The following is a 27,962-nucleotide window of genomic DNA, read 5'->3' on the forward strand; positions in this document are numbered from 1 at the left end:
AGTGTCATTTAATTTTTTTGATCAACCATCTAAGTTTGATTTGGCATTTTAATTTTTTTTTGTCAATGTTTAGATAGTTGATAAAGAAGATTAAATGCCATGACATTTAAATGATATTTGTATCTTTTTAAAATGTCACTTAATGACTGATTAACAGTTACATGATACTAATCGAAAATTTTCCAAAAAAAAACTGATTCAATGAAAAAAAAGCTTTAAAATAAAGCATTTATTAAACCATAAGAATCAGGATCTTTTAAAACACCCTCTATTCGTATAGATAAAGTTCTTTCCGAAACGGCTCAGTCAATGCAGCTCAATGTACGGGGCGAATTCTGTTTTTCTCCCTCTCAAACGGAAAGTTGACTATACTTCAGCTATTCGTTTTTGTCTTTTTGATATTTGTACTTCAGCGGTTCAGCCATTCAGTTTCAGCACGACTCTCTGATTTCAGTGGGACGAAAATACTATGACGTTGCTGCCTGCCGCATTTTTACGTAAGCACTTTTCTCGAAAATACTAAAATAGCTGCGGGGAAAATCATGAATATTGTAAAATTCATGGTGTTTTACAAAAGTTTCCAGAAAGTGCAGACGAAAGGAAACTTTTGGTTCTGGGGTCTTTGGACTCTAGGTGGAGGGAATGGAATCTGGTTCTTTCTTGCGTTCCAGGCGTGTCGTGTGACAGATTCTGTCTGCAAGACGCAATCCCATAACAAGCTCTCTTCGTTCTCTCTGTAGAATCCAATTTCTGCAACAATCACTCTCTCTCTGATCTCCGTCCGTCGCTCAACATGGTAAGTGATTCTCTTTTTCCGTTTTTTCAGCTTTGTATTCTTTTAATCGGGTAATAGTATGTAAATCACCAACTATTATAGGAAATTAGGGATTTTTGCTATTCGTAAATGAAGAATCAGTTAAGCTGTTGCATATTTGGGTTTTTCTGCAATGATTTTTTTGATGATTGAATGACCAAAACTTCATGGTTGAGCTTGACTTTCTGGGTTTTTGATAGTGAACACGGATTGGTGGTATTCTGAGAACGGGTTTATAAGAGGGGGTGAATTGTTTTTTTTTTTGAAGATAAAATAAAATTTAATTAGAGGAGGGTGAATTGCAATGGTTGTTTGGCCTACAAGACGAGTTCTTTGAGTGTTGGTGCCTGGTGGTTTATTTGGAAGTTGTATTAGTTTTGAATAGGGCGATCTTTTCCTAGTTTGATGGACAGCGGTCTTTATCTGAGTGTAGGTGCAGGAACTTTTTTGGGTGGTGCTTGGGTGCTAGGTGATTTTCCATGTTTGCACTTTAATTAGAGAATGGAGATAATTGTAGTCTTAATATGACTTGATATGCTGAAAATATTGATATGTGTTGTTCGTTGCTGGTACATTATGGGGGAAGTGCACATGTGTTGTCATTCTTGGGATTCCTGGGAATCCAATAAAGGTGTATTTTTTTTTTTTTTTTGCACAGTGCTTTGGTTATACCGAGCTTCATGTTGCTTTTGTAGGAATAGATTGTGCAAGCAGGAAATTTTCTATAGGAACTTTATTCATTTGTTGTATTTAACAAAGAATCCATCTGAAACAGTTGGGCCTTTTCTGTTTTGGTTCTTATGCTCTGTAAGTCATTTGTGTAACAGTAAGTACTGTTTATTGCCCTTCATCTAGCTAGGAGGCAGAGATGTATCTAATTTTTGGTTCCTATAATCTCAATGAAAGTGTGTTTGGTATTTTCTATGGTAAAAAAACCTGTAGGCTGTGGCATTACTTCCTCAATTCCTGCTTTCTGGAATGGATCAATAAAAAGAAGACCAGATAGTTGAAAGATAAAGTGCAGAAAAGAAAAGGCATTTGGGATGTTTGTACAGTTTATAATTAAATGGAAATAGACAAAGCACCAGAAGGTGTTGATATATATGTACATTTTGCATACTAGTAAGTAGTAAGTGTGCACGTGCTTTGCACTTGGCAGTTTTATCATCACATGCTCTGCACATGATGATGATAGTAAAGTATATTTTTCCAAAATTTTCTACATTTTTTTATATTCCTATGTCTATAAAAATTATTCTTATTTGCCACACTTATTTTTGTTTAATATGATGAATATATGATATTTTAGAGATGTGCCCAAATGTTTTCTACATTTTTTTTTTTGTATTTTTTATACTTTTGTGTGTTTTCATCTTTCTTGTTCCCTTTTTATTATTATTTAATTATGACATCAAGGGTTTACGTATTTGACCCAAAAAGGTTGAATTGTTGACTTGCAACCAACCAAGAAAAAAACTCCATTTCTGTGTTGGTTTTAAATTTGTATTTTATTTCTATCACCAATAAAGACAACTATTCTTTGTCACACTTATTTTTTTTTGATATGGTTAATTAGTATAGGATTCAATGAAAAAATGAGAGTTAATACCTTAAATATAAGACTTAATGAGAGGGAATTGAATGAAGAGAAATGTAATAGTTCAAGTTACATTTTGTGCCCTCACAATTAGAGAGGGACCATATTCAAAAAGGGGTGTTGTAGTCAAGAATAGGATTCGATGAATGTTAATAGAGTTAATACCTTAAATATAAGACTTAATGAGAGGGATTTGAATAAAGAGAAACATGGTTGTTCAAATTACATTTTTGTCCTTACAATTAGAGAGCAATCAAATTCAAACATTGGGGTATTTTAGTCAAACAAAAGTTCCACACTCTTATCTACCAAACATATTTGTTAGCATTTTGTACATTCAAGAACAATCTTATCTACAGTAGGAGCTCTGAATGAAGTCCATTCCTTAAAATAAGTTTGGATACTCTTACATTTGAAATGTTTTATTTCTTTTAATGTTCTTTCTGTTTTTTGTGTAACTGGTCCTATAAAACAAAAAGTTCATTGAAATGCACGTCCACATCTAGCACCACATGTGAAAAGTTGAATTTTGATATTGCGATTTTGGGATGCTTACCAATGCAGAGGTTCTACTTGCCTTGGAATGAAATTGTGGATCTGGCACCAATTATTGATTTTATTTGCTGTACGTCTAAAGTAAACATGACATAGAGCATCATTGGTATGACTTCACATGGAAGTTCTTTAGGTGAACTATAGAGTGAGTTAGCACCCAACCAAAGTTGGTGGCCGAGTCTGTGTTTGTTCTCCCATCTTGAACTTATTTCCTATCAGAGCAAACTAATTAATATAAACCATTTATCAAATTGTCCTCTTTGTTACTTGTCTCTTAGCCATGAATTTCAGAAAATAAATATTCCGCAACTTTTTTCCTGTTTTAGAATTGGAAATTTATAAATAATAACCTGTAACTTCTTGTAGTTCAGTGTGTTCTGAGTGGCTATCTTTTCTTGTCATATGCAGGCCAATAGGCATACCATTATTTTGATGCAGACATCTCAGAACAGAGCAACAAGAACATTTATGGATTATGAATCGATAAGCCAAGCCATGGGTGGTATCAAATATGATTCTTTGAACTATATCCTTGTATATATGTTCAAAATATTAAGGGCTTATAAATACCATGATTACGAAACTGAACATTTATGGATTATGAATTGATAAGGTGGTCACAGTGTTTTAAAAGGCACTCCTAGGCTCACAGGTAAGGTTCATTTGTGGGGCTTGCCTCACCTGAACCTAGATGCACCTCACTTAGAGTGTTGCTATGTTTTGATGAATTAACTTTCAAATTAAGTGTTTGAGGGTGGACCTTGGTGCAATGCTTGGGTTGCTCCATTGCAACCTGGGTGAGCAGGGTTCAAATCTTGGAAACAACCTCTCTGTGTATTTGCAGGGGTAAGGCTGCGTACATCTGTCCCTCTCCTTAACCTGCATTGGCAGGAGCCTTGTGCAGTGGGCTTCCCTTTTTAATATTTAATTGAACGTTTCAATAAGTAATTTGCCATATTATAGGTTGTAATATGACTATGGAGCTTGAACAGTTTAGCCTATGCTATACTTGTACAGTTGTACCTACAAGCTGTAACCTTTTTGTCAATACCATGATGCTCTGTTTGGTTGAGCTAAAAGTGTTGAACTTATTTCAGATCTTAAATTTGCATATTGTTATATATGAAGTTTTTCTTCTATTTTTGTTCTAAATGGTTAGCATTCCACTTCATTCATGAGTGTACCTCACCTTGTGTCTCATGCCTCAGGCTCTAGGAGCCAACCCCTTTCATTTTAGTTGCACTTCTTGCTTTTAAAGCACTGCTTGGTCTCATGTTCTAAACTAAAAATCATACAACACTGATCAAGATGTGCTGACATAAGCAATGCTCTTTTTTTTTTGGTTTTTGTATTTGATTGAGATTACCATCATTTGATTGCAAGGTCTTCCATGAAACTTTAAAGTGGCTGCTATTTGATATTGTTGCTGCTCTTTTTGTTTGCAACCGAGTAGAAAATGCTTAGTTATGATTTTTTATTTCTTAAATTTTCTGAGTCAATCATGGAAATAGTTTAGTAGAAGATCAAAAGACAGTAGAAGTACAAGACAAAGTCTAGACTTGGATGTAAATGTTTTTGGCTTAACAGTTAATACCATTTCTTGAATAGCATTAGAAGCTTTACTAGTGCTATTTCAAGATATGTACTTCATTTGTAGTCAAATTAAATGTGCTGAAATTCCATTGGTGGTGACAGAAAGGTCAATAGATATCTTTCATGTAGCTAACTTGGAGTGTAAATACACCATTTTCAATATATGTGGTAACCGATACAAGAAGTTGTTATGATAATTGGCATTATTCAATTGATTTGTTGTGCAAGGACTTGATGAAATCTGATAGAGGGTAATTTGACCCAACCCCTTGAGATAGTGACACGTGGACGTGACTCAGCACAAGTAACAGCTCAGCACCACAGCCTGACCGCGACTAAGTAACGAGCCCGCAGGACAGCTCGCTACGTCACAGCTCGCCATAGGGTGAGCTTGCTATAGCGCGAGCTCGAGGACCCCCGATGTACTGAAAGGGAATACTCCCAAGACAAGTCTATCCCAGCTCGCGAGCTAGGATAACCAGCTCGTTCCAACACTTAGGCAGAAAAATTGCCCTAAGGGCAACCTCAAGAGGGATCACCTCGAAGTACCCCTGGGAGCTCGCAACAGAATAGCTCGCTACAAGGCAGCTTGCTATGGGATAGCCCGCTACGAGGCAACTCGCTACTAAGCGACACGATGTTTTTAGTAAGCTTCTATCTGACAAGACCGTACCCGTCAGACTGCACTACGTCTCCTGACTGACGGCGCAGTCCCTGCCAGCCCGACAGACTGTACCCACGTCTCTCGACAGATGGTGGTGTGTCTGTCCTTCTGGGACGTGTCACTCATCCGATTGGATAGTACTCTGCAACCGTTACCTGCGCAGCCCTGGCAGATAACGGCTGCTATAGAGGCCCAGTGGCAGTTATGCCCGATTTGACAAGAACCCTGTTATTTAAGAGCCCCTTGGTCGAAGGGGAAAATGTATCTTATCTTATACCTTATATCTTATATCTTACATCTTGAATATATCTGAGCTCTATCTCGAGCTAATCTCGAACACTCAGTGATCTAGCGTGACCTGCACTCTTAGCCTTCTTTGCACTCTTTATTGCTTTCTCTAGCGTTCTAACTTAAGCATTGGAGTATTCCCACCGGGCAAGTCCCCAGGGAATCCTTCACCGTCTTATTCTCTAGTACCATCCATCGCCAGCTAGGAGACAGTCAGCCGCCAACTCCCCACTGTCTGTATCGGATAGTTCACAGTCCCCCTCTCTGTGGACGGAATCCCTAGCCTGAACGTGCCTCTCACAGTGGCACCCGTGAACGCTCCACTCCCTTCCACGGTGGAGCGACCTTTGCTGAACCTTTGGTCGTGCCCCTGTGACCAACCAGAACCAATTGGAAAACTTAGTGCAGTGCATGCGAGCCATGCAAGATCAAATGTAGCAGTTCTAGCAGTTCCAACTCTACCAGCAACAAGTGCTGCATCAGGTCTCTCAGTACCAGTACCAGCAACAGTTCCCTTCCTTGCCTCAGGCCCAACAACCGTTTCCCCCTCGACACCCGGCCACAAAGCAAGCCAAGCCTTCCCGTCGGAGCAAACGACCTCGTCGGGGAGAAGCCTCTTAGGCCCAGGAACTTTCCAAGAGCCAAGCCTCATCCCATGGCAGAAAGGAGAGGCCAGCCACCCTCGCCTCGCAGCCTGTGGGTAGGTCGGGGGCCTCCCAGCCGGTCAAGCCCACATCGCCCCACCACTCTCAGTTCGAGCTCCCGCTCGCAGAAAACCCGTTCGAGGTCCTGGCCGCAAACTACAGGTAGGGCCCTTCGGTTCAGAGCTACCATTAGCAATTCGAGCCCATCGAGCTTGGTAATACTGAAGCAACACCAACATTGAGCCGACGAAGCAGTAGTGGAGACGCCGACGAGCTCGCCGAACTACTACTCGCGTCTTGCCCAAGCTCAGAGGTAAAGAGGAGGTAAGCTCAGATGAAGTAAAAGCTACTCCTCTCCTTTCAGTCTCTTCCCCCACTGTCACTAGAACTTCTTGTTGTCCAAATGCCAAGAGACTTTAAGCTCCCTCCACTGGACAAGTATGATGGATCATTCGATCCGAATGATCATGTGGACGCCTTTGAGTCCCAGATGCACTTGGCAAGAGCTAGTGAATCCTGTATGTGTGTGGCTTTCTCCACCACCTTCAAAGGGGTAGCCTGCACATGGTACCGAAACCTTGCGCCCGGATCGATAAGAAGCTGGGCGCAGTTCGTGCAAGTCTTCACCTTCCACTTTGTCACCAGCAAGAGGTGCCCAAGAACTCAAGAAAGCCTCATTGGCATAGTTCAAAAGGAAGGGGAGTCCATTCGGAGTTACATCAAGCGGTTTAATGACGCTTGTCTACAGATACCCGATCTGGACCCTGCAGTTCACCTCATCGCAGCCAAGCGAGGTATTACTTATAAAGAATTCAAGTGGGACGTGGTTGTCTATCAGCCCAAGACCGTGACCGAATTCCTAAAGCTCACAGATCGGTTCATTGGGACGGAGGAAGAGATCAACCAGAAGGGCGAGTAGGCCATTGAGAAAAGAAAGAGAGAACCAGAGCCCCCAACTCAGGGCGACAACAAGAAGAAGGACCAAGCTCGGAGGGCAAAGCCAAATCCGCCTTTCTGAGCTCTAGCGGCAGAAAGGGACTACACGCCCCTCAACGCAAAGCGGGTCGAGATCCTCATGGCGATCAAGGACGCCCCGTACGTGAAGTGGCCACCTCGGCTGAAGGCCAACCCTAATGTAAGGAATAAAAGTTTGTGCTGTAGTTTTCATAAAAATCACGGTCACAACACCGAGAATTGTAAAACCTCTGCGACGAGATAGAAGAACTCATCCGTCGCGGATATCTGAGAAACTTTGTACAAAGTAATAATAATAATAAAGTAGGTCGGCAGGGGGAGCAGAGTAGAGATGCTCCCGAGTCCACCAGGCAGGCAGAACAGCCGCAGAAGCAGCCCCCCGAAGAGAGACCAGTTCGGGGGACCATCCACGTGATTGTTGGAGGTTCGATTGTGGCGGGCTGCACCTCAGCTGCAGCTCGGACATCAGCTCGCGAGGCTGCCAGGGAAGAACAGAACCCCCCGAAGCGGCCAAGGATGGAAGACCCAATCTTCTTCACAGAAGATGGCGCGCGCGGGGTTCACTATCCCCATGATGACGCGCTCATCATAAAGATGAAGATCAATGACTTTGAAGTCAGGCGCGTCCTCGTCGACTCAGGCAGCTCAACGGACATCCTCTTCAAAGCAGCCTTCGACCAACTTCAGCTTTAAGAGAGAGGCCTGAAGCCCACGAACAGTCCTCTGGTAGGCTTTAGCGGAGAGGAAGTCAGGCCCCTGGGAAGGATTACAATACCTGCGGAAGTCGGCACTTGGTCTAGCATAGTGAGGCTCAACCACGATTTCTTAGTGGTCGCAACCCCCTCCCCGTGTAATGCCATAGTAGGTCGGCCGATCACCAATGCCTTACGAGCTGTGGTCTCCACTTACTACTTGGCCATAAAGTTCCCCACGGACTTCGGAATCGGGATAGCGCGAGGTGACCAATTTGAGTCTCGCAAATGCTACGTTGCCGCCCTCAAAGGGAAAGCCAAGGTGGCCGACGACCTCGAGCTGGAGCGACCTATGGAGAAGAGCAAGGAGCGAGCTGTGCCCACAGAAGAGACCGTCTCCATCCCGGCATCGTTAGAGGACCCAACCCGAACACTTCAGATTGGCGCTTCCATTGATGAGCCCCTGCGATCTAAACTGGTACACTTCTTACTTGAAAACTTAGATGTTTTTGCATGGTCCGCGGCAGAAATGCCTGGCATAGACCGGCATAGACCCTCGCATTATAACTCATAAGCTTAACACTGATCCTATAGTTAGGTCCGTTAGACAGAAGAAACGCAACCTAGCCCCAGAGCGATGGAGGGCAGTCGACGAGGAGGTCGGGAAGCTCCTTGTAGCCGATTTTATCAGGGAAGTCCATTACCCGAGCTGGGTGGCCAACCCCGTTCTGGTAAAAAAGGCTAACGGTAAATGGCGCATGTGCGTCGACTACACCGACCTGAACCGAGCTTGCCCAAAGGACTACTTCCCACTCCCCAGGATCGACCGTTTGGTGGACGCGACCTCGGGGCACGAGTTGCTGAGCTTTCTAGACGCCTATTCGGGCTACAACCAGATCAGGATGGACCCGACTGATGAAGAAAAGACTGCCTTCATAACCGAGCTTGGCCTGTACTGCTACAAGGTCATGCCCTTTGGGCTAAAAAATGCTGGGGCAACCTTTCAATGACTAGTAAATAAGTTGTTTGAGCCATTGATTGGCTGAAAAATAGAGTGCTATGTAGACGACATGGTCGTCAAAACCCTGTTTTCATGTGATTTAATACAAGACCTGCATTCAGTTTTTGAAATTCTGCGTAGATTTAACATGAAGTTAAACCCGAATAAGTGTGCCTTTGGTGTCACTTCGGGTAAGTTCTTGGGGTACATCCTAGACATGAGGCCACCTCGAAAAATGAAGGAGGTTCAGAGGCTGAATGGCTGGATAGTTGCTCTGAGCCGCTTCATGTCCAAGTCGGCAAACCTACCTACCTTTCTTTAAATCAATTAAATGCAAAGGGTTTGAATGGACCCAAGATTGCCAGCTCGTGTTCAACGAGCTCAAAAAGTACCTCGCTAGCATACCGGTCTTAACCTGGGCCGAGGAGGGCGATGTTTTGGAGTTGTACCTCTCGGCAAGTGACAAAGTGGTCAGCTCGGTACTAATTAAAGAGGTAGATTGGGTCCAACGACCTATCTACTATGTTAGTAAGGTGTTGTAGGGAGCAGAAACGAGATATACGGAGATAGAAAAGCTGGCCTACGCACTCGTTATTGCAGTTCGAAAGCTCCGTCCGTACTTCCAATCTCATACTGTTGTCGTCCTCACCAACAAACCTCTGAGGCAAGTTCTGCTCAAGCCCGAGGTCTCTGATCGATTGACGAAGTGGGCCGTTGAGCTCAGCGAGTACGACCTCCAATACAAGCCGCGAACTGCTATCAAGGCCCAAGCCTTAGCAGACTTTGTCGCGGAATGCACTTTCAGCTCCGAAGTCCCCAGGCCGGTTGAGCATGAGGCCCCCAGTTCGGGCGAGCCGAAGCTCCCAGGCCGATTGAGTCCGAGCATCGTGAGGTAGCAACCGGTGCGGCATCTCTCATAGTTAGGCCAAACACAAACTGGGATGAAGAGCCCTGGATCCTTCATGTAGATGGCTCCTCAAACTAGCAGGGCAACGGAGTCGGAATCGTTCTATATGGCCCAAGCGGCACAAAACTGGAGTATGGACCACGCTTCGAGTTCGTGGCATCCAACAATGAAGCGAAGTACGAAGCGTTGATAGCCGGGCTAGCTCTAGCCAAAGAAGTGAAAGCCAAGCATATCGTCATCTGTAGCAATTCCTAGCTCGTGGTCAATCAAGTCACAGGCGAGTATGAAGCTCGCGAACCAACTATGATTGCCTACTTAGCCAAAGTAAGACAGGCTCTGCTCAACGTCCAGTCACACTTCATCAGGCAAATCTCGAGGTCAGATAACGCTGAGGTTGACGCCCTGTCCAGGTTAGCCAGCACCAGTGATAATACCATGAGAACCGTGTACATAGAGAACCTGCCTCGGCCTAGCATTCTCGGGGGGGGGGGGCAGAGGAGGTCGCTCCTGTCGTTCAAGTAGAGCCGAGCTGGATTGATCCGCTTGCGAGCTTCCTGCTACACGGGACCCTCCCTGCAGACCGCAATGCCGCCAAAAGGGTAGAGCGTCAGACGGCCAAATACGTCATGATAGATGAACGACTGTACCGAAGATCCTACACGCTCTCCTACCTGCGCTGCTTGCGACCTTCCGAAGCCGAGCTCGTGCTCCGCGACACTCATGAGGGCCTGTGCGGCGGACACTTGGGGGGCAGGGCCCTCGCCCAAAAAGCGTTGCGACAGGGGTACTACTGGCCAACAATGAAAGCAAACGCTATTGAGCTCGTCAGAAAGTGTGACAAGTGCCAGAAGCATGCCAATATCCAGCATCAGCCCGTTGCCGACCTAAAGTATCTCACCAGCCCGCTGCCGACCTCAAGTATCTCACCAGCTCGTGGCCTTTCACACAATGGGGCATCGATATACTCGGACCGTTTCCACCAGCGACAGGCCAGAGGAAATTCTTAGTGGTAGCAGTGGATTATTTCACCAAGTGGGTAGAAGCTGAACCTCTCGTGACCATCACAGCTCGAAACGTACAAAACTTCTTTTGGAAAAATATAGTGTGTCGCTTCGGGTTACCTCGGGTACTGATTTCTGATAACGGTAAGTAGTTCGAAGACATTAAATTCTAGAACTGGTGCCAAGACATGGGAATTCGACAGAACTTCACTTCAGTCGCACACCCTCAAGCAAATGGTCAAGTAGAAGTTACAAACAGGGCTATCCTCCGTGGACTGAAGGCACGGTTAGACTGAGCTAAAGGACTATGGTCTGACGAGCTACCCAGTGTTCTATGGGCTTACCGAACCACAGTGAAGACCGCTACAGGAGAGACTCCCTTCAACCTCACCTACAACACTAAAGTAGTCATTCCAACCGAGATCGACGTTCCCTCACTATGACTAGAAGCGCATGACGACAAGGAAAATGAAGACGAGCTATGTACCAACCTCGACCTACTCGACAAAGTAAGGGACCTCGCATATATCGGGATCGCAACCTACCAACAAAGAGTAGGTCGGTACTATAACGCCAGGGTTAAGAAGCGGAACCTCCGCATTGGCGACTTGGTCCTCTGTAAAGTTATGGTACCTGAGCCCGGTGTTGGCAAGCTTGGACCGAATTGGGAAGGACACTACCGAGTGAAACGGGTGCTCGGGGAAGGAACATACGAGCTTGAAACCCTAGAAGGGAAACAAGTACCTCGGGCATGGAATATTGTCAACTTAAGGCAATATTACCTATAACTACTGAGTAGACCACGAGTCACTCTCAAAGCCTAAGGGCCGAAATGCTGAGCTAACACAGACCTCGGCGGTATAAGACCCAGTCGCCTCTATGGCATGGGCAAACTACTGAGTAGACCATGAGTCACTCCTAGAGCCCAAGGGCCAAAATGCCGAGCTAACACAGACCTCGGCGTGATAAGACCCAGTCGCCTCTATGGCATGGGCGAACTCCAAGAGTGGACTATAAGTCACTCCATCAGCCTAAGGGCTAAAACGTCGAGCTAACTAAGACCTCGGCACTGTGGAAGACTTAATATGCCAATGAAACAGTTAAGTACCAGAGGTGTAGGTAGCTCGGGTCTGAACCCTATGGAGTGTAGCTCGTCTCTGTATACCAGTTGAACCCAACAAGGAACGAACTGTGAACATACAGTTCGGGCATACATGGTAACTACTTCGGGGTATACTATAAAAATACCTAAAGCACCAAGGGACAGCTCGGGGTAACAACTGCCAAAAAATCCTACTTCGGGTATGTAGCTCTAACAGCTCGAGTGATAAAATCGCTTCAGCAGAAAGTAAAGAGCACACTATACTTAGCAGAAAAGGATAAAAATTCCATTACTAATTCATATAAAAAAAGAACGGGGCTTAACAGCCCAGGATGAGTTCAACAAAAGCAAAATAAGGGCCCAACCGCCTAAGAGAAGGATATTTAAAACCGGGTTCTGACACCCGAGAACCACCAGAATCCATTCAGAGAAGAAAAACAGAAGAGCCACCGACCTCAGGGATCCACCGCCTCCACATCATCATCATCCTCCGGAGAGTCAGGCTCCTCCTCCTCTGCTAGGTCTGCCGTCTCAGGATCCAGACCCTTCATTGTTATGCCGTCAAGGTTGAGTCCGGAGAACTTCTTCCGGACCAGCCAGCTGCAGAGTTTAAATCTAGAGCGGTAAGAGCTCGAGCCATACTCCACTTGGAGGTCGTGGTACTCCTGGGAGTCCTTGAAGTCCCACACCGCCTTAGCTCGCTCGGCCTCCACCCTGGTGTCGAGGTTTCGAGTTCGGTCCTAAAGCGTGGACTCCAAGTCTCGAACCTACTGGCGAAGAAGCTCCCTCTCCGCTGCCACCCTCGACGACTCCTCCTGGTAGCGAGCGCTCTCCTTAGATAGCCAGGCGATCTGCACCTCCAGGTCCCGGATGAGCAGTTCCTGGGCCTCGCTCCCCTTTTGAGCCTGAAGAACTTCACCTCGGGCCCGGTCGAGCTCGCCCTGGAGCTTTTGCACGGTTGACCTCTGAGCATGAGCATTGTCGGAGTGGATGTTGGTCTGGAGGGCCATGTCGTGGATGGCGGAGTTCACCTGCCAACAGGAGACTAAGGTCAGAAAAGAGAAAAGGAGAGAAAAGAAAGAAGAGAAAGGACACTTACCACCATGCAGTGAGCGGAGGCAAACCTGGCGAGCTCCTTGGGGTCCATCTCTTCCCAGCTGGCGACCTCCTCGTGGCAGATCACCCTTCGGCTCTTTTGTGCAGCCACGATGTAGTCATTAACACCCTCCCAGTTCCCGGTAGGGAACTGTGGGAAGGGGAAGGGGCGGGATGACCCAGACGAAGGAAACTGCCCTTGCGCCGGGAGATCAGGCTCTTTTGCGCCACCTTCCGTGGCAACTCCCTCGAATGGAATCGGTGGAACCTCAGGTGGTGGAGAAGCGAAGGCCGGGTCAGCAGACTCGAACTCAGCGCCCCTAGAAGTGGGAGCTCGGTCAGAACGTGACCTCTTTGCCTTGCGCTTCTGGTTGCTGGATAGAAGGCGGCGTGCGTCTACACCAGACATGATGGCTGCAAAAAATCACAAGGTATTAGTAAAAAAAAATATTTTACAAGGCACTACGTGACCTAAAAGGCAACCTACCTGGGCTCAGGCTAGCTTGTGCGAACTTTTCCTCGGTCAAGTAGTCCGACCAATGGAAGCCAACTGCTGCCTAGGACTGCAGCATTTTCCGAACTTCGGGGTCCAACTCTACCCCTGAATCCTGGATGGCAGCCCTCCAGTGAGTTGGGAAGGGCCACCCCTCGGGGTTGCGAACTACAAAATAGTCCCGCTTACAGGCCGGGATCCTGTTCGGCAACTCGTATAAGAGCTTGAAGCCGCGACGGGGAGAAAAATAGTATGAACGCCTTTCTGGCGGCGCTCCGGGAGAAGCATTCTTAATGCATAGAATGGTGGAAAGGATGTCAAGATTAAGGGGAAGACAATACTCGTAAAACAAAGAGATAGTCCCAACTACATTTTGGATGGAGTTGGGGTGAAGCTGGTCAACAGTGACGTCGAAGTGACTAAGGACTCGTAAAACAAATGAAGGACTAAGGACCTAAGTCTCTCCATTGACATGGAGGAAGGACCAAAGCTATTGGGCTACCTGCCTCGAGAGGTGGAAGCCATCTCGCTGGAGGCCTCCCGAGCCTCCGGAGCCTGCCCCCAAGCTCCCCCTGAGCTCGAGGGGGCGTCATCCTGGTTATCGCCCCGGGAAAGGATGTGGTACAGATATCCAGACATACTAACAAAATGATAAGACTCACCAGGGAAGAAATAAACTGAAGAGACGGTGTGAACAGGAGGAGCTCGGGCAGCTAGATGGAGACGCGACCTCAGAATCCGAAAACAAGGCAAGTTAGCATAAAAGAAAATGAGGCCTGGGGCCCTCCTATTTATAGCCATTGTGCCCTCAAATCGACGACTCAGATTGAGAGATCTGACGGTTCGCAGTCAAGCTGACCGCACGTCTTTTGAAACCGAAATGTGACTGGCTATACATCTCCCATGATTAAGGTAATGACGACTGCACGTCTTCCAGAACTGAGAGCCGCTTCTACACATTCTTTTTGGCATTCAAAAGGTCCAGAGACCCCCTGACTTTTGCGTGCGCATTTAATGCGACCAGTCAATCAAGTTTGAACTTCGGGTCAAATCCACTTGTCACACTTCATGAACTCCTCATGCTAAGGTAGCACCCTTAGCCCGAGGAGTGGGGGGCAATTGATGAAGGGTAATTTGATTCGACCCCTTGAGACGGTGTCACGTGGACGTGATTCAACACAAGTAACAACTCAGCACCACAGCCTGACCGCGACTAGGTAATGAGCCCGCAGGACAGCTCGCCATAGGGTGAGCTCGCTATAGCGCGAGCTTGAGGACCCCCAATGTATTGAAAGGGAATACTCCAAGACAAGTCTATCCCAGCTCGCGAGCTAGGATAACCAGCTCGCTCCAACACTTGGGCAGAAAAACTGCCCTAAGGGCAACCTCAAGAGGGATCACCTCGAAGTACCCTTGGGAGCTCGCTACAAGGTAGCTCGCAACAAAATAGCTCGCTACAAGGCAGCTCGCCACGGGATAGCCTGCTATGAGGCAACTCGCTACTAAGCGACACTACGTTTTCAGGAAGCTTCTATCTGACAAGACCGTACCCGTCAGACTACACCATGTCTCCTGACTGACGGCGTAGTCCCTTCCAGCCCGACAGACTGCACCCACGTCTCTCGACAGATGGTGGTGTGTCTGTCCTTCCGGGACGTGTCACTCATCCGATTGGATAGTACTCTGCAACCGTTACCTGCGCAGCCCTGGTAGATAACGGCTGCGACAGAGGCCCAGTGGTAGTTACGCCCGATTTGACAAGAACGCTCATATTTAAGAGCCCCTTGGTCGAAGGGGAAAAGGTATCTTATCTTATACCTTATATCTTTTATCTTACATCTTGAATATATCTGAGCTCTATCTCGAGCTAATCTCGAACACTCAGTGATCTAGCGTGACCTGCACTCTTAGACTTCTTTGCACTCTTTATTGCCTTCTCCAGCGTTCTAACTTAAGCATCGGAGTATTCCCACCGGGCAAGTCCCCCGGGAATCCTTCACCGTCTTCTTCTCAGGTATCGTCCGTCGCCAGATAGGAGCCAGTCAGCCGCCAGCTAGGAGTGCTCGGATTGCGCAGCATCAAAATCTTTTGGTGTTATTAAGTTAATTGCTTAGTAAGATTTGTGGTTCTAGAGAAAAACAAAGAATCTCAATTCTGCTTTACTGGGAAAGTGGTTTTGGAGATTTGGTGAGAATCAAGGTGGTTTGTGGAGGAGGGTGATAGCAGCCAATTATGGTTATGAAATTTCTGGTTGGGTCCTGGGGGAGCTAAACCAATCCTATGGATGCTCTGTTTGGAAAGGGATTGGGAAAATTTATGGTCTCTTTTCAAATGGAATTCTCTTTAGGGTTGGGATTTGGGAATGGGAGGCAGGTTCTTTTCTGGAAAGACATATGGTGTGATAATAGACCCTTGGAGGTCTCTTATCCTACCCTCTTTGAAGTAGCATCGGATAAAGATGCTCTTGTTTCAGACTATTTGCAGGTGCAGAGTGGAAACATTGTTTGGGCACCTATCTTCAGGCATAATTTGAATGATTGGTAAGTGGAGTCTCTGGTGGAATTGCTGCACCTGCTGTATAGCACCCCAGTGGAAATAGGGAGAGAGGATAGCAGAGTTTGGAAGTAGGAGAAGTCGGGGGTCTTCTCAGTTAGATCCTTTTACAACTAATTTTCCAGATCAGAGGATGAGCCAATCCCAGTTAATACCATATGGTGTAAGGGTGTGCCCACAAAGGTGGCGTTTTTTGTCTGGACAGCCTACTTGAACAGGATTTTAACTAGGGATTATCTGGAAAAGAAGGGTATGCTGCTGGACACAACTGTCTGTGTGCTTTGTCAGAACCACACTGAGTCAGTCAACCATCTGCTACTTCATTGTGGTTTCTCCTGTGAGGTTTGGGATAAAGTCAAGAACTTGTATGAGGTGAACAGCTGTTGCCCTGAATCAGTAGCAGATTTTGTGAAGAGTTGGAGAGTCAATGGTCTCACTAAAGAGGGAAAGTTGGCTTGGAACCTGACTCCTGCAGTTTTCTGGTGCATCTGGCAGGAGAGGAATGCAAGGATCTTCAAGAAGCAATGCAGCTCTTCAGACACAGTGTTTCAGAAAGTTTTGGGAAAAATATTTTCTTGGTTAGCAGTAAACAATGTATTCAAGGACAGAAATTTTAGTTCTTTTTTTGCTGTTGGGAATCTTTTTGTAAATCAGGGTTTGGGGGTATAGTTCTGCTGGTGCAGTTTTTGTAAATTCCTGTGTCAGCTCCTTGTTGTACATGTTTTTTTTTTTTCTTTTCGTCTTAATGAAATTCTTCTCACATTACTTGTTTCAAAAAAAAAAAAAAGAAATTTGTGGTTTTATAGGTATTGCATGTATCAATGTGAATGGGGCAAAGACTAGGGACTGCAACATTTATCCATGAGAGAGGACAATATTATGGGATATATATTTTTAAGGAAAAAGTTGATAGATGAGAACAATGATCATAGTTGTCAAGCCCACTAGGTGACAAGGCACCCTTTGAGGTTTGCCTTGCCTAATCGGCGAGCAGTTTTGTACTATGTATTACAAAATACTTTTTTATTCTTTATTTTTGACATTATAATCATAAAATAGGCACTATTAAACTGAAATATTTATTTTGTGTGTTTATATACTAATTTCTTTTTATTATTTTCTTACTTGTTAGGGTTTAATCAATACAAACATTGTAAATGCTGTATTGAACTCTCAAAGACTTCAAAACCTGAACCAATAAGGAAGAACTTAAAATTTTGCCTAATCAACACATTTCTTTTTATTATTATCGCCAGGCACTACTACTACTTTTCTTCTTTTCCTATAACAAAAATAAGGGTTCAACCCCTATATTTTTTGAATTTTGTTTTCTTTCTTTTTCTTCTCATGAATATGTTGATTTTTTATACTTTAACATGAATATACTTTTATTATGAAAATTATGAATAATTATTAAGGAAAGGTTATGGTACTATGTTTTCTACATAAAAAATCCATCGCCTTGGCACCCGCCCAGGCGACTAGGCGACAAGGCGCCCCCCTTGTTGCCTAGCCTCGCTTTGGTGCTTTGAAAACTATGACGATGATTGTAGCTTGGATGTAAAAAGTATCATGAACTCTAGACAGATGATGAGGCGGAGATGCTTTGGTTGAGGTTGGATTTCAAGGAAACCTTAGCAAAGATGAACATGTAAAAGGTTTTGAACTAAATGGTGCTCTAGAAAAGATAAAATCACAAATGGATGCACATGGAGACCTTTTTATCCTTATGTGAAAGGTAAATTGTTGTATTAATGAACAAAAAGATTACAATGCCGTTTGGCGCGTCTTTTTGCGTGGTATTTCTACTGTTTACAAGCTGGGAAGACCGAAAATCGGTCTATTCCCGTTTGGCACAGACGCGGCGCCGAAAAAACGCGCGAAGCCCATTTTGGGCTGATTTCTGGAAGCTCCAAATGAAGCTTCTTACGTCTTTCATGTTTTAATCTCGCGTGGAAAGACCTGAAATGATGCACGGAATGACGTGCGTCTGCCAAACGGTCTTTGGGCTGCCTAGATCTTATGTCAAAAGCTCAATGCATCTATTGACTGTCAGAGCTACGAGAAGATCTTCTCAAAAAGACTTGCCAAACAGGCCCTACATCAGGAGACCATATACACCCATTGAGTATATTGCTATACAAAATGTTAGCAAGATTTTAACAAGAAAATAAAGCATCCCTATAAAAAATCTGCTGTATTGCAGTTCTCTGAATTCTTTATGGGGTAATAACCAAGAGCAGAGCATTCCTTTAATTCTTATCAACAGGATACTAGAAGAGCAATTCTCAAAAATGCCAACGGTACTTTCTCTCAAAATACACTAAAGTACAGCCACCCTAGGAGCCAAAGCCCACACCACTCTACCTCTTTTGTTTGGACCTTTGATCTTCCAACTCAGCAAAAAGGACTGAGGAAATATCCAGTCCAACTGAAGGTGTCCAGACATGGTTCACAATTTTGATATCGATGGATATTTTTCTAATTTCACTAAGATATTTGGAAAATATAAAAAATCAGGAATGATTTCTGGAAATATGGAATTAATTATTAAACCTTCAAAGAATCATTAGAATAAATATAATTGCACAGTTAAGGCTAAAAAAACCATAGCAAAGAACTATATAAATCAAATTGGAGAAAATTGAGAGACTTTAATGGTGTCGTTCTCTGTCTCCATTTTATCCTTTTAGCCATCTTCACATCATTAAATATGTCAATTACTTGCAATTTTCACTTTTTTTTTTCTATTTTTGTTACTATATGTTTTGATTAATTTGAGAATATTCTTTTGTAGTTTGTAGAGAACACTGATGTGGGCCCCACGGCTGTGGTCCCCACTGTGTTCGTATGACAGCATGTGTAACCTTTGTTAGTCATATCAGTGTTAGTTGGTAGTTATCTTAGACAGCTTGTTATTTCAGTCTTTTATTTGTTTTATTTGCCATGTAAGTATTAAGGGCAGTTCTGTCCTTTCCTACATGTAGTGAACATAACCTATAAATATTAAGAGAGTGGCGGCGGCAGACTCATTCAATCTCTCCCTCCTTTCAAAACCCTTGTGCACTTCTGCTTCTTCTCCTTTCTGTGAATTCTCTTGGAAAGTGCGGCTGAGCACTGTTAATGTTCTCACAAGGTTCTTCCTAACCCTACGATTGAAACCCTAATTCTGCCTCAGCTCTACAGAGTACATTCTAAGTGAGTTTCAGACCTGGTTTTGGCTTCCGAGCCTGTTTTGAGAGTGAGAACTGTTATCAGACTGCATATATTCTGATTGCCGATTGGTTTCAGATTAGACCTGAACTGATTTCATACAGTTTTCTGATTGTGATCGATTGCATCAGTGCTGTTTTCTAGTGTGGAAACCCTAATAGTTCTTAACTACTGATTCTCGACCAAGAATGGAGTTCAAAAATCAGGGAGAAGGTGTCTTTGGGAACAATAGTTCTGGTAGTATGTCTGAGATTGCGTTTCAGATCACAACTGTGAAATTTGATGGATCCAATTACTTGGAATGGGCCCAATCAGCCATGATGGCTATTGGGGGAAGGGGAAAACTTAGCTATCTATTAGGAGATGTGAAAGAGCCTTCCAAGGAGGACCCAGTGTATACCAAGTGGGTTTAGGAGAACTACTTGATGCAGCCACATATCAGCCGAAATTACTTGTGGGCAAAGACAGCCAAGGAGATATAGGATGTCATGAAGAAGACCTAATCCCAACCCCTTAATGTTGCTTGGGCCTATGAACTAAAGTGTGAAGTGAATAACCTTAAACAAGGAGAGAAACCAGTCTCTGTGTATTTTTCTACATTGAAATCACTGTGGCATGAAATTGACCATCTGGAGACTCTTGAGTGGGAAAGTCCGAAAGATGCACAGACCCATAGAAAGCAAGTCGAGACCAATAGGGTGTTTGAATTTCTAGCTGGCCTGAATTCAGATTATGACATTGTGAGACAACAGATACTGACAAGAGACAGTGTGACCCTTTCTCAAGCATACTCCCTGGTGCATAGTGAAGAGACTAGGAGGAAGGTTATGATGCAACATCAACCCTTTCCCCCAGCCCTGGCAGCAGTTAAACCTAAGTCTGGGGGTGATACAGAAAGAGACATGAAGAAGGAAGACAAATGGGATCTGGTATGTGAACATTGCAAGAAACCCAAGCATACGAAAGATACATGTTGGAAGCTCCATCCTCATTTAGTCCCAGCAAAACTGAGGAATAAAAGGGGTAATGCTCGTATGGCTGTGAATACTGATTATGCATCATCGTCAGGCACAAAAGGCACACCCCTAGATACCTTAGTTACTGTTTGGGCTGCCCTGATACAGTTGGAAAAGGAGATCGGGAATTCGGCTCAGCCATCTTAGTCATCATCAGCCTCTGTCACATCTGCATTTTCTCATTCAGGTACCCGGGCCTTAGTCTACCATGCTTCAATTCCAGGTAATACTGAACACTGTTGGGTAATAGACTCAGGAGCATCTGACCATATGACTAGCTTACCATCATTGTTCACTGTTTATCACTTGTCTTCTGGTAGAGATAAAGTATCCATTGCTGATGGCTCTCTTATTCCCATTTCTGGCAAGGGTGACATCAAATTATCTGATACTATCTCTTTATCTTCTGTCTTGCATGTTCATAAACTTGACACTAATTTGCTTTCAGTCAGTAGTATTACCAAACATCGAAACTGTTTAGTAACCTTTTTCCCTGATCGATGTGTTTTTCAAGACTTGGAGACGAGGAAGGTGATTGGGACTGGCCGTGAGATGAATGGGATCTACCTGCTTGGAGAGAGTCCTCATTGGAAAGAGCCAGTGGATAAGAAGTCTTTTGTTTCTCAGTGTGTGAGTCCGGTTATGCTTTGGCATAATCGATTAGGTCATTTATCTTTTCGGTCTTTGAAGAGTTTGTTTCCTACTTTATTTGAGTCTGTTGAGATATGAAATTTGAGATGTGAGAGTTGTGAGCTTGCCAAACATTGTAGAACATCTTATTCCTTGAGTAATAAAAGAAGTAATAATTCTTTTGATATTGTGCATACCGATGTTTGGGGGCCATATCACATCCCTTCTATGGGTGGGTACAGGTATTTTTTGTTGTTTGTTGATGACCATACCCGTTTTTCTTGGGTCTACCTTATGCGTTCTCGAGATGAGGTTCCTGCTTTGACCCAAAACTTTCATCAGATGATTTTAACCCAGTTTGGGGTCAAAATCAAAGTCCTCAGATCTGATAATACCTAAGAATACTTTGCTAAGCCACTGGCCTCTTATCTACTTGATCATGGGGTTATTCACCAGAGCACTTGTCCTCATACACCACAGCAGAATGGGGTTTCCGGGAGGAAGAATAGGCACATTTTGGAGGTGGCTAGAAGCATTATGTTTACCTCCAATGTGCCTATCTGTTTCTGGGGTGATGCTATCCTCACGGCAGTGTATCTCATTAATCGGGTTCCTTCACAGGTTCTTGATATGAAGCCTCCGTTTACCCTTCTATACCCAAACGAGGAGTTGTTTATTGTTCCTCTTAAAACCTTTGGGTGCACCTATTTTGTTCAGTTTCTTGGACCTCATCATTCAAAATTTGACCCTAAGGCCTCCAAATGCATTTTTCTCGGTTATGCACAAACTCAAAAGGGTTATTGCTGCTATGATCCTATTTCAGGGAGGAGATTTGTCTCGATGGATGTCACCTTCTTTGAGGAGGCACCCTATTATCCTAGGGTTCCTCCTCAGGGGGAGAGTAGTGAGAATGAGAATTTGGGTCTTTTTCCTCAGGGGGAGTGCAGTGAGCGTGAGGTTAACTCATCTGAGGTTGTTCCTTTACCCATTCCATTGAGTGATGAAGGCTGTACTGGTGAGGGTTGTCAGAGGGATCAGGAGTTGAAAGTCTATCACAGGCGATGCAGGCAGGTTGATGTCGGTCATCAGCAGTCCAGGCCAGCCCTAGCTCCTTCTGCGGATCCAGATCCAGGTACTACAGTCCCAGGGCCCACTGAGATACTTTCCACTGTTGCTACTTCCCTTCCTTTTTCGGATGACCTTGACCTCCCTGTTGTGGTCCGTAAAGGGAAACGGCGCTGCACCACATCCACAACTCACTGCATTTCCTAGTTTCTATCCTATGATCGCCTGTCTCCCTCTTACAGGTCCTATCTCACTTTCATTGCTGATATCCCTATCCCCAGAACAGTGCAAGAAGCCTTATCAGTTCTAGAGTGGAAAGATGCAATGAAAGTTGAAATGGATGCCCTTTTGAAAAATAATACTTGGGAGCTAGTTGACCTACCCAAAGGAAAGAAACCAGTTGGATGTAGATGGGTATTCACTGTGAAACATAATGCTGATGTCTCCATTGAAAGGTACAAAGCCCGGTTGGTTGCAAAAGGGTTCACTCAGACTTATGGTATAGACTACTTGGAGACCTTTGCCCCAGTAGCCAAGATGACCACTATTCGAGTTCTATTAGCCCTTGCAGCAAGTTATTCTTGGCCCTTGTTCCAGACGAACATTAAAAATGATTTTCTGAATGGAGACTTACAGGAAGAGGTCTACATGCAGTTGCCCCCTGGATTCTATGATACAGAGACAGGTAAGAAGGTTTACCAACTGAATAAGGCATTGTATGGGTTAAAGCAGTCCCCTAGAGCTTGGTTTGATAGATTCAGACTAGCCCTTGGAAAATTTGGTTATGTACAGGCCCAGTCAGATCATACACTGTTCATTAAAAGGGTGGACTCTTCTTTGACCCTGCTTGCTGTATATGTGGATGATATTGTAGTGACAGGGAATAATAATAGTGAGATTGAGTCCCTCAAACAGCTTCTTCATCAAGAGTTTGAGGTGAAAGATATTGGTGCACTGCGATATTTTTTTGGGTATTGAGGTTGCAATCTTTATCTCACAGAGGAAATATGTTCTAGATTTGTTGGCGGAAATTGGAAAGTTAGGTGTCAAGCCTGTCGATACACCCATTGAACAGAATCACAAGATCAATGCAGAAGGTGGGGAGCTTCTTGAAGACAAAGTTATGTTCCAACGGTTGGTTGGAAAGCTCCTATATCTCTGCCTCACTCGGCCAGATATCAGTTATGCAGTCAGTGTTGTCAGCCAGTACATGCATTCCCCTAGAACTACTCATCTTCTTGCAGCAGAGAGAATATTAGCATACTTGAAGAGATGCCCAGGTAGATGTATACTGTTCAAGAACAATAATCACATGAGGGTGGAGGTCTATATAGATGCTGATTGGGCCGGGAGTGCTGATACAGGAGGTCTACCTCTAGATATTGTGCCCTTGTGGGAGGTAACCTTTCTCTTGGTGGAGTAAGAAACAAAGTGTTGTTTCCCGCTCTAGTGCCGAAGCTGAATACAGGTCAATGGCTAACGGAGTTGCTGAAATCCTATGGCTGAAATCAGTACTTGAAGAGTTGGGTATTGATTATGAGAAGCCCTTGATGCTGTATTGTGATAATCAGGCGGCTATTAATATAACTCACAATCCGGTGCAGCATGGCAGAACTAAGCATATCGAAGTTGATCGACATTTTGTCAGAGAGGGTCTCATCACAGGAAGTGTGTCTCCCGTATATCACCTCCAACATGTAGCTCGCAGATCTTCTCACCAAGGCTGTACCAAGGAAGAAGTTAGAGGCAGGCCTATTCAAGTTGGGAATGACAAATATCTATTCCCAACTTGAGGGGGAGTGTAGAGAACACTGATGTGGGCCCCACGGCTGTGGTCCCCACTGTGTTTGTATGACAGCATGTGTAACCTTTGTTAGTCATGTCAGTGTTAGTTGGTAGTTATCTTAGACAGCTTGTTATTTCAGTCTTTTATTTGTTTTATTTGCCATATAAGTATTAAGGGCAGTTCTGTCCTTTCCTACATGTAGTGAACATAACCTATAAATATTAAGAGAGTGGCGGCGGCAGACTCATTCAATCTGTCCCTCCTTTCAAAACCCTTGTGCACTTCTGCTTTTTCTCCTTTCTTCTTCCTCTTCCTTCTATTTTCTCAATCCGAAATCAGTTGGGATTCAAGACTGATTGTAGTCTTGATCGACTACTTAGTTATATATGCAATTTACTTTTTCTTTTGAATTAGAATGACTTGGTAAGTTAATAATATCAAAATAGTAAGCTGATTATTCAATCACCAATTCCCCATGGTTCTTTTAGGAAAGCATTTGTAAAAAATTATAATGATTTTAAAAACACATTGGAAAGTTTGTAATAATATTCTAAAACTTTAAACCTTAAATATAGCCTATCAATGAAATCTGAAATATCACCAACATATTGAAAAAGCAGTCTTTCAGGAAAAACAACTGCTTTGCTGCTTCCTTTCCCTTATCTCCTTCACACTTAAAGCCCAAGCTTCTTCACCCCTATCCTAAGATTTATGAGTTGCAAGACATTCCTCCTTTTTATTTCCATTTTTTTCGAATACCCCCTATTCAACTTTTTAATTTCCTGCCCATCACATAACTAGACAACCCCTCAAAATGCATGGAGCTCCACGGATTTTCCATCAAACCCGTAATAAAAAAATCCACATCAAGCCACATGCATTCAAATCTGAATGGGGAGGGCTTTAATACCCTACTACCACAGCTTAGCATAATTGATATATGGTTAGAAACGGCAAAGGAGGCTTCCTGAATCAACTTAGGATATCTGTCTTCCCATTCACCTGCTTAGTTGCAATATTTTAAAATGTAGAGGTATGATGCAAGGTTACAGGGTCTTCTGATGCATGACGTGTAAGTAATGTGATCACTGATGAGAAATAGGAAACTGGCACACAAACAGCACCATGTAACCATCTGTAGTTGAACATTATGTCTTGTTGTGGTAAAGTATGGCCAGCCAGGCATGCCTAATGCTGCAACCTAGGGATTTATGTAGATAGAAAGGCAAGTTAAAAGGACCAGTAGACCACCATGACCACCCCTTATTTCCTTAGCCCAACCAAAAGAAAAGAGGTAGAAAATCCTAATTGTAGGACTATAGAGCACCTAACAACAACCACCGCCCTTGCTAGCCCCCTAAAAAAGTTATTGGACACCTCTATGCCCATATTGGAACTAAATATTGAGGAATATAGCCAATGGAGATTACTCTATCACCAAGGAAATTCACCAAGATCTTTCTCTGTGTTATTCCATGGCTACATTGCATGACAAGATTCATCTTTGTGAAATTTACTTCTGTCCTGTGCTTCATGTTGGATCATTACATCAGTATCTGAAATGTAAAGTCCTGAATTGGATTGTCTTTATGAAATTGTATACATTTATCCTCAATAATTCACATATTTCATAATTTTTATGTACTTGTAAAAAGTATATGATTCATGGATTTGGTACATAAAATGGTTACCTTTGCTTCTTGGCTGATCTTTGTACCGTTTGGATTTGTTTGTACCTTTCTTTTGTTTGGATTTCTTGGTCAAATGGGTTGCAATTGATTTTGACTGAGGTTTGATTCTGTACTGACAAAACATTCTTCCATTTTTGTTTTTGCCTGGTTTTACCCATCCCATTTGGTTTTTCTGCTAGATCTTGATAGAATTTTATTTACGTCAACTGATTTGAATTTTAAGTAGGAGCTTTAAAGTTTAAATTTTAAACTAAATGGTTCAATTAGTCACGAGTTCTAGGGGTTTTAGATATTTAAATTCCAAGTAGTTGGGCTGTCAGTTTGGTTGTTAATTTAGCAGTTACAGAAATCCATCTCTATGGTAGTTGAATTTCTGAACAATTTCCCTTATTTCTTATTAGATTTTAATCAAGGAAACCCTTGGTTCCTATTTCTTTATTTTTGCTTTTAGTAGATATTATGATATCTATCAACCTTGGACAGTATGATGATTCTATCTACCATGGACAGGTATCTGTGCACTGTATGAGAGGAAGCTTAAGGAACTCAATCCAGCCATCAGAAACATTACTTATGACATTGCTGATCTCTACAATTTCATTGATGGGCTTGCAGACCTGAGTGCATTAATGTATGTCTGACAACTCTGACCTACTTTTCAATTAATTCCCAACTAACAATCTTTTATTATTATATTATTTTTTGCATCTGTTTTTGGGGAAAGTCTTAAGGTTTGATTAAGGGAAATAGCTTGAGCATATATACTGCTGATATGTGTGTTGGCAGCATATCAAAGTAAGGTCCTATCATTAAATGAATCATACTGGGATATGATTATTTATTATATCTTGTGTCAGAAACTTGGTTATATGGAGTGTGGCTACTATCATAGCCTTGGCATTCTGTCGGATGGTTTCTCTCTTTCTTTTCTTTCTTTTCTGTGTGTTTGTGTATGTTTGGGAGGGGAGGATCTATTGTGCATTCCAAGAGAATTAACTTGTAATGTAGGAGTGGATTGAAACCACCCCAAGGAGCACACCTGACTATTTTCAATCAGTTTTGGGAAGACCCAAACACAATTGGGTTGCATTTGGTTGTAAACTGGATTAACGAGTTAAGGTATCTTAGTTTTATCTTTATTTTCTATTTCACAAATGGAAAGGTAATTCCTTTTCTGGACTAGTGTTAGACAATAAATATCAGCATTTGTCTCCTAGCCCAGTCAAATCTGGCCATACTTAGGGCTAGATTGGATGGTATTCGAGTCATGGTGGCTGGCCTATGCTGCTTAATCTTGTCTATTGTACTTTATGGCTTTGTCCTTGGATCAGCGTTATTTGCCCTGGTACATTTCCAACCCTACTCATAGAATCGAGGTAATAGATCTGGTACCTTGTCTGGAAAAAAAGTATGGAAACTGATGCTTATGCTACTTGGTTTGGAACTGCAGCTATGACCACTCAATTCAGGCTTACCTGCCATACGATCGACAGTGGATTAAACAGCGAACCTTTCAGCACCTCAAGAAATTGGCAATACATTGAAATAATGCGTTTGTTTTGACTACTAATTAATTAATACCTGGATCTACAAACTGGGTCAAACAGAAAGGAAAGGAGAAAACTAGTTATAGAATTGGAGTTTTGGTTTGCTTGGATATTCAGTCATGATATTATGGGAATATGGATTATATGGATCAATTCCTCCCACCTGCACATATATTGGACACTGATGGTCATCTAGTTTGGTGAGGTGGATGGTGGCACAACCACCTTGATTGTGTGATTAGTGTATTTTGTAGCCATGGTACTTGTTTAATGCACGAAACTTGCATTTTTTCCTTTCAAGGTATTTCAAGACATGTTTCTAAGACTATATTAATGGCTTGGGTTCATGAATGTTGTCGAACATGCTTAACCTCAAAGTTTGATGTTGGAAACTGTTTATTATATTTATTAGAGTGGTTACATGATGGACATGAGCTCAATTTGCAAACTTAAGCTGGATCTGTTCCCATATCATGGATGATGGTTAGAATTCTATTTTCTATGGGTGGTGTTGCAACTTACAAATTTGTAACCTCAATAGAGTTCGGCTAGTCAAATTAACTGTCTTTCCATCAGTGGTAGCTGACTAGCTGCTACCTAGTTCTCATTGCAGATTCATGTTGTCATTGGACAGAACCTTTATAAAAAATCCAACAATAGAGTCTCCATATGGATTATTTGCTATGTATCCTCATGGTTTAAATTGATTTGATAATTTTGCCTAGGAACTAATTCAACATTGACTTGGACTGATGGACAGATATAAGTGGTGCGATTGATTCTGACTGTTTTACCAAGGTGGCCAGGTTCCCTGTTTTTATTAGATTAAATACCACCTAATTCTGAAGCTAGATTTTACAAAAACGTTAATAGGAAAATGAAAATTGCAATTTAGTTGTTTTGCTTTCTATTTCAGTGATCGGTAGTTGGAACTAAATCATCTTGGACCTGAAGTTTCCGGGGGTCTCCATGATATCGATCTCCTCCCGTCGTGGGACGAGGTCGGCTTCTTCCCTCGAGCTATAGTGCTAGGCACGGCTC

The 27,962-nt window shown here is 43.4% G+C and overlaps 1 protein-coding gene across 1 annotated transcript; it reads left to right on the top strand.

Moving 5' to 3' along the window:
• The first annotated feature begins 530 nt into the window (after positions 1-530).
• On the top strand, positions 531-27,352 carry LOC148843461 (enhancer of rudimentary homolog). The gene is made up of 4 exons (XM_088956978.1): positions 531-796; positions 3,375-3,468; positions 25,885-26,005; positions 26,825-27,352. The coding sequence occupies exons 1-4, from the start codon at positions 794-796 to the stop codon at positions 26,916-26,918; spliced, it is 312 nt and encodes a 103-aa protein (XP_088813104.1). The 5' UTR covers positions 531-793; the 3' UTR covers positions 26,919-27,352.
• The last annotated feature ends 610 nt before the right edge of the window (positions 27,353-27,962 follow it).

Source organism: Nelumbo lutea, chromosome 8 (genome assembly GCF_056320005.1).
Source record: "Nelumbo lutea isolate HS-2025 chromosome 8, American lotus-T2T, whole genome shotgun sequence".
In the NCBI taxonomy this organism is placed as follows: Eukaryota; Viridiplantae; Streptophyta; class Magnoliopsida; order Proteales; family Nelumbonaceae; genus Nelumbo; species Nelumbo lutea.